Source organism: Genypterus blacodes, unplaced genomic scaffold (genome assembly GCF_046128005.1).
Source record: "Genypterus blacodes isolate CSIRO-AG114 ecotype Tasmania unplaced genomic scaffold, CSIRO-AGI_Gbla_v1 ptg000133l_1, whole genome shotgun sequence".
NCBI lineage: Eukaryota > Metazoa > Chordata > Actinopteri > Ophidiiformes > Ophidiidae > Genypterus > Genypterus blacodes.
Window position 1 is genome coordinate 2,987,376 of NW_027466935.1, and position 12,808 is coordinate 3,000,183.

At 41.6% G+C, this 12,808-nt stretch overlaps 3 protein-coding genes across 3 annotated transcripts in view; all 3 read left to right on the plus strand.

Annotated features, from left to right (window-relative positions):
* Positions 1 to 12,808, plus strand: part of nnt (nicotinamide nucleotide transhydrogenase) — a 264,273-nt gene that overhangs the window by 136,931 nt on the left and 114,534 nt on the right. The window lies entirely within an intron of this gene.
* Positions 3,033 to 10,294, plus strand: scarb2c (scavenger receptor class B, member 2c). Its single transcript, XM_076163894.1, has 12 exons — positions 3,033 to 3,246; positions 4,068 to 4,225; positions 5,050 to 5,194; positions 5,300 to 5,491; positions 5,614 to 5,705; positions 5,965 to 6,084; positions 7,045 to 7,223; positions 7,324 to 7,442; positions 7,989 to 8,062; positions 8,449 to 8,500; positions 8,633 to 8,782; positions 8,895 to 10,294. The coding sequence occupies exons 1-12, from the start codon at positions 3,124 to 3,126 to the stop codon at positions 8,931 to 8,933; spliced, it is 1,443 nt and encodes a 480-aa protein (XP_076020009.1). The 5' UTR covers positions 3,033 to 3,123; the 3' UTR covers positions 8,934 to 10,294.
* Positions 11,030 to 11,555, plus strand: LOC143011428 (liver-expressed antimicrobial peptide 2). Its single transcript, XM_076164312.1, has 3 exons — positions 11,030 to 11,095; positions 11,242 to 11,381; positions 11,522 to 11,555. Exons 1-3 carry the CDS (start codon positions 11,030 to 11,032, stop codon positions 11,553 to 11,555), a joined length of 240 nt encoding a protein of 79 aa, XP_076020427.1.

Sequence of the window (12,808 nt, forward strand, 5' to 3'; positions counted from 1 at the left end):
TAAAGCTCCCGTGACCGCGGTGAGAGAGAGAGAGAGAGAGAGAGAGAGAGAGAGAGAGAGAGAGAGAGAGAGAGAGAGAGAGACTTCACTGTTTTCTATTGTCCTCCATTCATGTTCTATTAAAGGGGTATTCCACCCCAAAAACACACAATCACACAGCACATTCTATGATTCCAGAAATAAACTTTTACTTTATTTGTCAACCACAGTACAAGATTTGTCATTTCATGTCTGACGAGATCTTATTTCTCTGTTAATTAGACTTTAAAATTCAATAACTAGGATTGTTCTCATCACAATTTCCTAGATGTTCATTTTGTTGAAGGAGGCTCCAAATGCATCCAAAGTGGGGGGGGTCACAATGGCTAAGATACAGAAACTCTCGTTGACAAACAAATCAACCCGGTGCTTCGTGTTGCAACAGCGCTGAACAGTAAAACATTAATACAGGCAAGAACGTGTCTGCCTGAGACCTAAGTCTGCATAACTGATCCAATTTGGTGAGTCATAACACACACAGGCCTCTCTGAGATTAAGGTAACGTGAATTCTATGTCTGTGTGCGTGTCTGTGTGTGTGTCTGTCGCAACAGCATGTCGACCCTCTGACCTTTATGTTTTTAGACACCGCTGTCAACTACTAAGGCAAAAATGACATCATCATCTCCTTTCTCGTTCTCTCTCTGGCTCTCTGCCTCGCTTCTAAAAAAGTAAAACAACAATAATAATAATCAATACACAACCTTTTTTTCCTGTTTTTAGCACTGTCATGTCAAATGCTTTATTCAATAAAAACATACATCAGAAAAAAATGACATCGTCTTTTACCATGGTAGGTTTTTTTATCAGTGCTGATTCTGGACTTTGTTTCAATTAATCAGTATATATTAGCCATAAACAGTTATTAAAATGAGTATGCCTATAAAGTAAAGTACACAACATGAATATAAAGACGCAAATGCATTAGTTACATAAACCTGAACAACTTTTATATAACGCTTAGCTGCCAGCCACAGAGCAGACAACGACCTCACTGTGTTTTTCTGTATATCTTACAGTTTACTGGGTGAACTTTGAGTTGAAAATGTACAGTTGCGAACAAAAAAATACCAGTGGATCGCTTAACAAAGTAAGCAACTCTAGAAGAAAGTTGAAGACGTGCACAAAATACCATTATAACCACAGAGAGACGCTGCTGCCCACAGACTTTCCAGACACGCCATGGAGAAATGGGATGGTTTGTTGTTGTTTGGAGCAACAGGCCAGAGCAACAACACAGCTACAAAAGCAGCAGTGTTAAAGCCAATCTGTTAACGTGGCATTGTAGCAAAGATTAGAACGAATAATAGGTCCCAGGTTTTCTCTGATAACTTCAGTTTGGTTCAAAATGGGGATTTGTTCAAACCAGTTCCTGCACAAGATATCCCCCAGAGGAGCACTGAGGCAGACTAAGCAGTGAAAAGCTACAGAAACTTAAAAGACCAATACTTTGTTCTCATGGTTCACCAAATCACATCATTTTATTTGATCTGCTTTTGGATAATTGAGGCCTTTTGGGAGTTTCCACCCGTGGGCAGCACCATAAAGTCTTGTGTATCATGACAACTGTTGATATTCAATGTGGGGAAGAAAGAAAAAGTTCAAACTTACGCAATACAATTTATTATATCATAAAGTAACATACTAAGTCATAAGTAGGACTGGTTGTGGCATATTTACTCCAGCTGAAACCCCTTTTAACCCCAACCAGTCTTCATTCTGGAGACAGCGGAGGTCAAAGTTACCCAGATCTCTGCTTAATGTTGGACCACCCTGAATCAAGGAGCAAAGAAATAGATAAGAAATAAATAAACACTAAATTTTAAACTTCATGCTTGGGATAGAATAATAATATGCACCTTGGGGAGTTTACGTTGAAATATGTTGGAGTTGAAAAGGAACTATCCATTCTCTCACTCCTCTCTATGAGCTGTGACTCTGTGCTGGAGGCAATGAGCATATCATCTATTGGCCCTGCACTGCCCCCTGTTGGCAGTGTTGTGCAGTGAACGTTGACAGTGCAGTCTGACTGGTGAACTTTGGTTTGTTTTGAAAAGAGGAAGTAATATACACGTCATTTTAGTTTCGTTGTTGTCAATCACGTATTTATTACCCAGTGTTGCCAAGTACAACCAACTGCTCCCACTGCACAAAGAAATTCAGATTTATGAAATGACTGCATATGAATGAATTTTACTCAGAATCTGTCCAAAATAAATACATTGAAACAAATAAAACAGATGTAAGCTTCTTCAGGAAATTAGGCCCTAGATTTTGCTGTGTCCATGAGAAATCAATTTTCTAGAAAAGGGTTGATATTATTGTAAATGTTCATGTAGAGCTGCTATTGTATTTGTCAGTGTTTGCCACCGCTTAACAACAACGCAGTCATGTGCTAAACTTCCTGTAAAACATAACCCGCTTTATTCCAAGTATCCTACATTCAAAGAAGAAGTGAGCACTACTGAGATTGATCATATGCATTTGATGTGAAAGTACAAAACAGATATTTCCAAATTGAGTATCAGCATCACAGAGAATTGTCGAATGACACTGAAACATTCAAATGGAAGGTAGCCACAGAAGAAAACTATAAACTGTTTGGAATATTTATCCCATATGAACAAACGCATGTATATGTTACAATGATGTAATCAGTTTGGAACAATGTCGACCACAAAAGTCTTTGCGTTTCGATAAATGACGTAAGAGTCATATGATTGAAAACAAAGATCGTTTGTACGTGCGATAATCAACTCCTGAAAACATTTAGTGTTGCTTTCGGACTAAAGCAAGTGGGGAATACATATATTTGTTTACACTAAAATGTTTGACGTATCAGAATAATGAGTAGAAATACAACTAAATCGACTGTTTAATACATTGATACATCGTTTAAATAACACAAAGAAGTCACTTAGCCAAATACCGGAAGTGTGGCAGTGAACCATCTCGTTGAGCTTCCGCACATCTTTGACCTCCTCGCGAGCAAACCCGAAACGACCAAAACAAACCGAGGCTACTGTCAACTAGAGCTCCTCGGTGGCGCAACTACGAACAACAGGGCGGCTCCGGGTTTGGTCACCATGTCGCTCAAATCCTGTTGTATCTACACCACAGGAGTCTCGTCTCTTCTTCTTTTGATCGCGGGAATCGCCCTGGTCCTGTCCGGCGTCTTTACACATTTCCTGCAGTCTAGGGTGAAGAAGGTAAGCCGGAGTTCGGGCTAGCATGAGGTCATTCCAGGTTTTGGGTCATCGCTAATGTTTAGTAGCTTGCTCAGACAACACAAGGGAGGGAGAGAGGATGTGACGAGCTACGATACGAATCTGCTTTGTGAAATAGTGACAAAGCAGATCTTTGTCGTGTTAGACGACTTGTATGTATTAGAATGACTCATTGAGTTCCGCAATAACTGTCCCTGCCTTATACTGATCAGTCTATGTCATGGATCGACAGGTAGATAAATAAACAGATTAAATTCTAAGCCTTTTGATACGTATTCACATTGTCCGATATGATCGTCTGAACACAGTAATTGGTCATGACAACAGACATAGTAGTCAGTTTGTTGTTATGGCTCGCTATGTTGCAAAGCACAACATTAGTTTTCGCTTACTGTTTTTATCTTTTATTTTGTATTCATGTGACATTGCCACAGATTAGCACAGCTTCTTTCATTTTTATGTAGTTGTGTTTCTAAACCTGCTTTGAGGCTTCTTGGCCTATTTGAAGAGTTCAAGACTTTGTTGTTGTGTGTGTTTACTCCGTGTCTGTGGTCTATGTTCCAACTTAATAACACCCTCCCAGGTGAGTAACCATTGTCTGTGAGATAAGATGGAGGCTTCCAGCAGACAAGCATCAGTGTGTGGAGAACATACAGCAGCTGTGTGTGCGTGTGTATGTTGCAGTTGTAATGTCACATAAAGCAGCAGCATTTTGTCATATAATGTGAGAGCTACGTCAGCATATTTCAGCTCGCTGCAGCTCAAACTGGGACAAACAACCAAGTGCCCTTTGTCCTCCTTAGGAAGTGGTTTTGAGAAATGGTACGGAGGCGTTTGAGGCCTGGCGGAACCCACCGGCCCCCATCTACATGCAGTTTTACTTCTTCAATCTGACCAACCCCCTGGAGGTCCTGGATGGGGACAGGCCAGCCGTGGTGGAGATAGGACCGTATACATACAGGTCAGAGAGGTCGTCCTGGTGTCTGTCTCGTGTCTTTCCGTCTATACGTCTATACGTCTGGCACAGCACGTTCTGTGTACATGAAAAACGTACTTACCATGCAGCTTTGTCGACGATGTGTAATTCTCCTGCAACCGCAATTAAGCTGACGGGACAAAAGCACAGAAAGCATTACAGGCTGAGTTTGGTGGGGCGTTATCAACATAACAGAAGAAGCCTTTCAATGACTTCACACACTATAGTCTAGAAAACAATCCCCTCATCCCGTTAGGAATGGGGAGGGGGGAGATAAGGAGGGATCAAGCACAGACTTGACTGATAGCTAATTAAGAATCCTCAGTGGAATCGATGAATCAATCATTTCAACTGTATGCATCCAACACAATGACTCAATTACTGAAGTGCCGACGACGACGAGGCAGATTTAACCCGTATTGTGAGAAGAGTTGGTAGACTGGTCTGCTCCTGTCTCTGGCCGCATTGAAAGAGCTCGTTTGTCTCTTTGTGACACACACACACACACACACAGAAACACAACAACTTTGCATATTTGGCAGTGTGTGTCACAGAGATTGAGAATTTGCACCACCGAGACATTTTTCTTTCTTCTTCTCCTGCCAGGAACGTTTACAGTATGGGAGCGGGAACATTTTTATTTGCTGATTTGATACAACTGCTTGGTTATCTAGAACATTCCTACAGAAGTTCCAATACAACCCTCAGTGTAGCACTTTGGTCACAGCTTACTAACATTTATTATTAAACATACTTCCAATCTTCCTATCAGAGCTGCAACCAGGGCCTTATTCCGTTTCTTTTCACAGGGAATACCGGCCTATGGAAGAAGTCAACTTTCTGGAAAATGGCACCAAAGTAACTGCCGTCAACACAAAGACCTACATATTCCAGCGTGATATGTCCCGAGGGCCGGAGAGCGACCTCATCAGGACCGTCAACATCCCTGCAGTGGTGAGACGAGAAAACGATCTGCAACGGTTTTTAATCTTTTCAAATGAAGCAAGTTGTTCCTTAACTAGAACGTATCCTTCCCTCCCCCGCCCCCCTTGCTGCCAGACGGTGATGGAGCAATTCAAGAACCAGAGTTTCTTCGCCAATTTGATCTCGTCCTACATGAAGTCTCTGGACGAAGGTTTGTTCACCACCCGCACAGTCGGAGAGCTGCTGTGGGGATACGAGGACGAACTCCTCAAAGCACTCAAAGCCATGAAACCCGAGTTGGACGACGTCTTCGGACTCTTCTACAAGGTCTCATTCATCTATACGCTGCACAATGATGTATACTTAGAAGAACATTCATCAGATATATGTAGATCCTTGTGAGATCAGACATACGAGCGTGGTAAGAGCGTTTCTTTTGTTGCTCACAGAACAACGGCTCCAACGACGGAGAGTACGTCTTCTTCACCGGCAAGCAGAACTACAAAGACTTTGCTCGAGTGGACACATGGAATGGCGAAAGGTAAGAAGTCCCTCCTCCCAACACCGAGTGATCAGACACTTCCAATCCAATCAGTATTGATTAAGTACAGGTTAAATGGTTTATCTCAGGGTGTCTAATGTTGTGAAGTGGAGGTTTGGCCAGAGCGTTAATCATGCTTGACAACATTAAAGGAGCACAAAGGGATTCTCTCATTTGTGTGTCCTCCTCTTAAAACAGCTGGTTGTGTAAATTGTGTGTATTGTCACGCTCCATCCTGCTTTTTTTGGTGTGCCTGCAGCTCACTGAGTTGGTGGACGAGTGACGACTGTAACATGATCAACGGAACCAACGGAGCCTCGTTCCATCCGGTGGTCAGCAAGAACGACCTGCTCTACATGTTCTCCTCCGACCTGTGCAGGTGGGTGGAGGAGGGGAAGAGTGTGTGTGTGTGTGTGTGTGTGTGTGTGTGTGTGTGTGTGTGTGTGTGTGTGTGTGTGTGTGTGTGTGTGTGTGTGTGTGTGTGTGTGTGTGTGTGTGTGTGTGTGTGTGTGTGTGTGTGTGTGTGTGTGTGTGTGTGTGTGTGTGTGCTGGGTTTTCACACGAAGCTGCAGGCTATGATATCATTCCTACACTGTTATCAAGTATGAAACGGCACGATGAGGGAGTCAGATCCTGTTTGGTATTTGACTACAGGACTCGTTTCTGTTGTTGATAACAAGCGAAGCCTTTCAAGGTGAATCTGTGGTTAATTTTCATTTTCCTTTCCGATGTAAAAAGGTAGAAATGTCTGTCACAGCTTTGGACTTGGGTTTCCTCTCATGCTGGCGTTTAAATAATGCATTCTCCTGATTCCTCTTCTGCTGACTGTTGCTTCCTGCTCTAACCTACATGGCTTAGATCCGCTTGAGTTGAGAAATGAAACCGCTTTCCTCTCAGTCCCTTTTTCTAAGCCTTTTCCTCACCATTATTCAGGTCTGGATATGGGATTAAAGCTCTTTTAAGCTTAGCCTGGCTGGTGATGAATGAGGTCAATGTTTGCTTAGCACAGGCCGCATTCAAGGTAAAACAGATTGTACCAGCTGTCTGTCATTGCTCATGCCACAGAGGCGATGGTGAAACAAGATTGTTAAGGGCAGACAGAATGCTGAGTGGGGCTCTTGGAAGAAGTAAAGCAAAGGTTTATGAGCCAGTATTGTGTCAAAGACCTTTCTGTCCGTCTAAAACAGTTTTAATAAGGTAAAAGGTTTGCAGTTAATCAGATAAGTAGAGAAGAGAATTTCCACCCTGTAACCGGGGCGATGATGTCAGTGCTTGTCCCGAAGTTCAATTCCGGTTTGATTTTGCAGAGATTAACGAAATTGTCGCGACTATTCCCCAGGTCCCTGTATGCGGAGTACGTGGAGGATGCGGAGGTGAAGGGGCTCCCCGCCTATCGCTTCGTTCCTCCGAGCAAAGTGTTTGCCAACCACACGGAGAACCCGGCCAACGCAGGCTTCTGTGTCCCCGCCTGGAACTGCCTGGGCTCCGGTGTCCTTAACGTCAGTCCGTGTAAACAAGGTGGGGAAGTTCAAAGGATCGTTTTTTCCAGATTGGTGTTTCACTCACGGAGCCAAAGCAGTGTTGTGTGAATACGTTACACCTCTCTTTGTCTCGTCAGGAGCTCCCATCATCATGTCCTCACCACATTTCTACCAGGCGGACCAGCAGTATGTGAAGGGCGTGTTCGGCATGAAGCCCAACAAGGAGCGGCACCAGACCACAATTGATATTAATCCAGTAAGAGGAAATTGATTTGTTTTGCAAACTGTGGCTCCCTCTAGTGGACAGGATGTTTAATTTGAGTAGCCAACTATCTAAGGATGAGTTGGATTGTTGCGCTTGCAGTTCTAACTGCTCCTCGGCCCTCGTCTCCTTTCCTCTCGTCACCCTGAATATCCCGCCGCCCCCTGCTGAACCACTAGGCGGCGCTGTATCCCAGCACAGTCACTGCGAGCCTCCCTGTCGGCTGCGTTAAGAGTTCTTTTGTTCTGACGGTGGTTAAAGATTAAAGCGAGAGGAACATGGTACGGAGCTGGCACCAAAGATAAGCTTTTACAGCTCTTATCAGGCGCTGTGATATCTTTGTAGCCGAGGCTGAAAAAGGCAACAAAAACACTGAGAGGCTGAAAGTCTGAAGGAAGAAGGAATAGTTGCAATCTATCCTGAAACTGAAATGGCTGTTTTCAATGCAAAAAATATTTCTACTTAAAACAGAATAATGACCTTAAACTATCTCTTAATGAAACCAATTTACTTTATGAATCATGTCATTCTCTTTCCCAGCTCACAGGCATAATACTGCAGGCAGCCAAGAGACTCCAGGTCAACGTCTTTGTGGAGAAGGTGTCTGCTTTCAGGTAATGGGGTCAAACGCTCTATGGGCCTGTTATTAGAGCTAGAGTGACTTACTGTTCTGCATCTATCATTCAGAGTCTGGATAGGGAGAGGCTTGACCTTCATCACCCTGGCTTCAGATTGAAGCTGATCAGTTGCCAGCAAAATAATTATAAATCACTTCATGCCACAATCATCATTATGAGGGGACTTTTGACCATCTTGTTTTGGTTCTGTCTCACACTCGCAGGTTTAGTGATTAATTATACAGCTACATGTGGTCACGTTGTACCAGATAACCAGCATTTGTTTAACCTTAAACTTAACCTTTGACCTCTCTCGTTTACTTTCATGTTTGGACAATAACAAATATTTGAAATGCTTAATAATTGTGTTTTTACTTTTATAGCCAAACTGGAGATGTGAGGTCGGTGATCCTCCCTGTGGTTCATCTCAATGAGGTAAATCAAACTATTTTAGGCAAGCTGTGCTTATAGTGTTTGTTTGAGTCTGTTGAATGCATTTGTATTGTATTAAGTAAGAGTATACATACAGAGTGTAACTGGACACGTCCTTCTGATTGTCCTCCGCAGAGCGTTGTCATCGATGACGCCTCGGTGAAGAAGCTGAGGGTGATCATCTTGGAGGCGAACGTGGTGGTGAACATTCCCTTCATGCTCATCGCCGTGGGCATCCTGCTGGGAGGAGTCTTCATGCTGCTGATGTGTCGGCGAGTCCCCGAGGTGAGAGCGTGACGTGGAACTCCATGAGATTGCGCGATCGTGACAGAATAACTTTGCTTTGTTTGTTGTTTGAACGTGAAATGCATTTTAGCATCTTGTTCTCGTTCTCCAGGGCACGAGTGATGAACGACAGCCCCTCCTCCAATCATAGCACCAGACCCGGAGATGAAGAGTAGCAGCGTCGCCACACCTGCAGCATAATTCAGTATTTTAAAGGTTCAATGAATCTGCAGCTTTTATAACTAGCCGCTCTATCCAAGCACCACAGTTTCATGGCTTCTTTTAAAATCTGTTATAATAATGTGCTGAAATCTGTAGTTTTTAAGAACTTCACTGGATTATATTTTCTGTTTTGAATTTAAAACAAACTTAAAATGAATATCTTAACAATATCTTTACAAATCTAAACTAATGGTATCTCCAGAGATTTGTGTGTGTGTGTGTGTGTGTGTGTGTGTGTGTGTGTGTCTGTGTGTCTGTGTGTCTAAGTGTCTGTGTGTCTGTGTGTGTGTGTGTGTGTGTGTGTGTGTGTGTGTGTGTGTGTGTGTGTGTGTGTTCTCCAACGTTTCTTATGGTTTGGTGAGAAAATAGCTTTGCTCTTTAATACTTTTGCTATATCAACATTTTGCACTGTTGACATTGTGAAGAAAGAGTTTAGCTGGTAACAGAGTCAGGTGGAGCAAATTGTCTGCTGAGTTGTTCCCGTTTACTGTTACATTTGTTACAAAGTACAACTGAAATCTGTTCATTTCCTCATATCTAGCAGCAGTCATGGGACTATTCAGCTAAAAATGAGATTGTGAGTCTGTGTACTGAATGGAGCTTGTCATCCTATTTTAAAACCACTTTCTGTATTCCTCAAACGGAGCATCAGGGCAGGAAATAACAGCCAAATAGTATTAGTCTGTTATACCCGTCACATTCAGTGGTAACAGACACGCAGAGTCAACCAAGTTAGGATAAAGGGAGTGTGTTTGTGTTTCTAATGTTTGGAATATGGAACAGTGAAATATTTTGTATTGTTTTTATTCAGAGTGACACAACTTTGGCCAGATATGTAGAGGTGCGATTTCTTGAATGCTCAGCCGTAAAAGTGTAATTATTTTTAAGATATTTTCTAATATTGTGCTTAAAGAAATCAAATCAATTGTCATTGTATGTAAAAATGTAAATCCGTGGACAGTACTGACAGGTGGTAAACTAAGTGAAAAGCTGTACGGTGATACAGTTTTAACATGAAGAAGGTGCCCTGGGTCAAATTCTGCTCTTCTAAGCAGCAATTTAACAGATTTTTTATTATTGTTCATTATTTTAAATAGCATTAATTCCCAGTGCGATACAGAATTTCTTTATATTGTGTAATGGTTTTACATTTGTATTATCCACACTACTATTTCCACAAAGTAAGAGCACGGCCGCATGTTATATCCCTGTTTACAAACTCTTCAATAGGTGACATACTTGCATTGCATTGTGATTTGCTACAGCGTACGAATAAACTGTTTCACATTATTTATGGTGTTTGTGTTTCATTACTCATTATTTCCTGTTGGCCTCTATAAAATTCTCTGTAGGACTAAAGGTCATCAGGAGATTCATCACTACCTAATGGAGAACTTAAGCCGATGGTCTGACTGGATGTCTGGTTTGCAGTGATGACCAATCTGCACTTTAAACACACGTGTGCCTCATGTCTTCAACAGACACATCATTAAATTATAGGGCCGTCTCCTGTGTAAGTATCGATGTTAGTATAATACACATAGATAACCAAGGCCTCCAGCTTCTTGTTTTCTGCCTAACATTATTAAGAGCTTCCAGATTCTGACCCTGCCCTTGGCTTTCCCAGCACGCTACAGATTACTCTACTCTGAGACTTTTGTCTTTTGCTTGAGTGCATCTTAGGTGAAATGGGGTTTCGTCATTACCACAACAAATCAAGAGTACAGAGGTGGATGATTAGAGTGTGTCTAATACCTGATAAGGCTCTCTGAATAGGCTTCTACGTGGAGTCGTCCTTATTTATCAGGTTAAAGTGTTCAGAAGATAACCTTTGACCTCGGTAGGCATCATTAAGCCGATATGTCTGCCAAACCTCAGCGTCAGTCATTAATGAAGCAAATGAATCCACGTTTACCACCTGGGTGTAACTCCTCCCTGGCCCAATTACAACCTTTAATACCAGCGGCATGGAACCACACATCAGTCTGTGGCTTCGTGAACCTGATCTGAATCCCTGTTTTCACCATGTGGACTCTTCAGCAGAAGATCATCCTTCTTTCAACTATGCTCATGCTGATTTATGCTGTACAGGTAAGATAATAACATGTTACTTCATCAGAGCAGAGCAGATAATAGTACTATGATTACCCTACTGCTGTTTGTGAGGAGGTCAAGCATTTCTGTGGTCTTAATCTATATGATTGTATCGGTCATGATGATGATAATTGCCTTTATAGGTCAATTCAATGCCTGTACGTGAAGACTGGAATAATCTGATCCAGCGCACCAAAAGGTCACTGCTGTGGCGCTGGAACTCCCTGAAGCCAGTGGGCTCCAGCTGCAGGGACCATGCAGAGTGTGGCACACAATACTGCAGGTACAGAAGAGCTCATTCAGCTAACTGTGTGGTAGTTTCCATGCATGCACTAACTCTGCACTTTGTGTAAAATGACATCCATGTGCTCCGACCGAGCTATTAAGTGATGACCCTGACATAGTTGTTTCTTCTCTTAACAGGAAAAAAGTCTGTTCCTTCTGGAGAGCCACCTGAGCACAGAGAGGAAATTCAGAAACATAAAGCCTGGATGATTCACTCCAAATCAAACGCTTAAATAAGCCAAATGATTATCCAGGCTCTTCTCTGGCATTGCAAAAATACAGCTGTGTTCAGGATCAATAACTGTACTCTCTACATTTGTTTAAAACAATTGTGGGAGATCTTGTAACACCTGATCAGATGTGATTAATGTTTGCTACAAATATAAATACTCATACAAAAATGTGAGGTACTGTGAGTTTATTGACAGTACAGTAAGGAAAATGTTTACGGATCATTTATTTATTTGTACATATTGTAAAAAATGTAAATATTCAAATATATTGTAAGTATTGTATTATATTGTCAGTCCGTTTTTTTGTTTGTTTTAAAGCTCCTGCTGTTCTTCGCCATGCAGTGAAATTAAATAAACACTTTAATGCAGGAAAAGAAACATTTTCCAGAAACATTTTCCATTTGCATGTTCATTAAAGAATGTGTTTAGGTCATCCCATTAGTCATCTTTATCCCACTGCTTGTATATTGGTTCTAAAGTGGTTTGAATCGCTATTTACTTAGGAAAAATGTGAGAAATTGCTAAATTCCCTATTGAGTTTAATCACTAGCGTCTTCTCATGTGTATGTAAGGGGCTACTTTTGACCACTAGAGGGCAACCTGATCCAGCTTTAGTATAGATTTCTCTCGCTTTGACACTGATTATTACCTTAACAAGTGTAAAAAAAAAAGTATAGACGAATACACGTCAATGTGTGTATTTATTACTGGCTTGTCCATAGGGGTCCTGTGGTGCAACATTTATTTATATGAAATTCTATATTATAGGTATTTATATCAAATAGTAAAAAAGATGCTTGGTATGCTTTTGTAACAATATATTGAATTAAAATGAATCAAGGAAATAAATACGTTAAACAGCCACGACGTTGATCAACATAGCAGTATAATTTAAATATCAGATAATAATAATAATCAGATTAAAAGATTAGACGTATCAGACTCAACTCTTCATTTTACGCAAATAAATATAATAAATAAATAAAAAGCTGTCGTTAAAAAATATTCGACTTCTAATATTATATTTATTTTTATTTTCCCATGTCACCTCTGCTTCTTATCCCTGCGTAACCGAGTTAAATCCGGCGTTTTGTCATCGGAATTAGCTCCAATATTATTTATCTTTCTCCCCATTGGATAAACCCGCCGTGACGTCACACATCTTGCGGGCTGAGCGGTGCTGAAGCGGCGG

Bases quoted from the DNA above. Each gene is read 5' to 3' on its own strand.
- scarb2c (XM_076163894.1), top strand. From the start codon at position 3,124: ATGTCGCTCAAATCCTGTTGTATCTACACCACAGGAGTCTCGTCTCTT. The intron at 4,226-5,049 runs GTCAGAGAGGTC...TTCTTTTCACAG, and splicing joins ATAGGACCGTATACATACAG to GGAATACCGGCCTATGGAAG. The intron at 6,085-7,044 runs GTGGGTGGAGGA...ACTATTCCCCAG, and splicing joins TTCTCCTCCGACCTGTGCAG to GTCCCTGTATGCGGAGTACG.
- LOC143011428 (XM_076164312.1), top strand. From the start codon at position 11,030: ATGTGGACTCTTCAGCAGAAGATCATCCTTCTTTCAACTATGCTCATG. The intron at 11,096-11,241 runs GTAAGATAATAA...TTGCCTTTATAG, and splicing joins TGCTGATTTATGCTGTACAG to GTCAATTCAATGCCTGTACG. The intron at 11,382-11,521 runs GTACAGAAGAGC...TTCTCTTAACAG, and splicing joins TGTGGCACACAATACTGCAG to GAAAAAAGTCTGTTCCTTCT.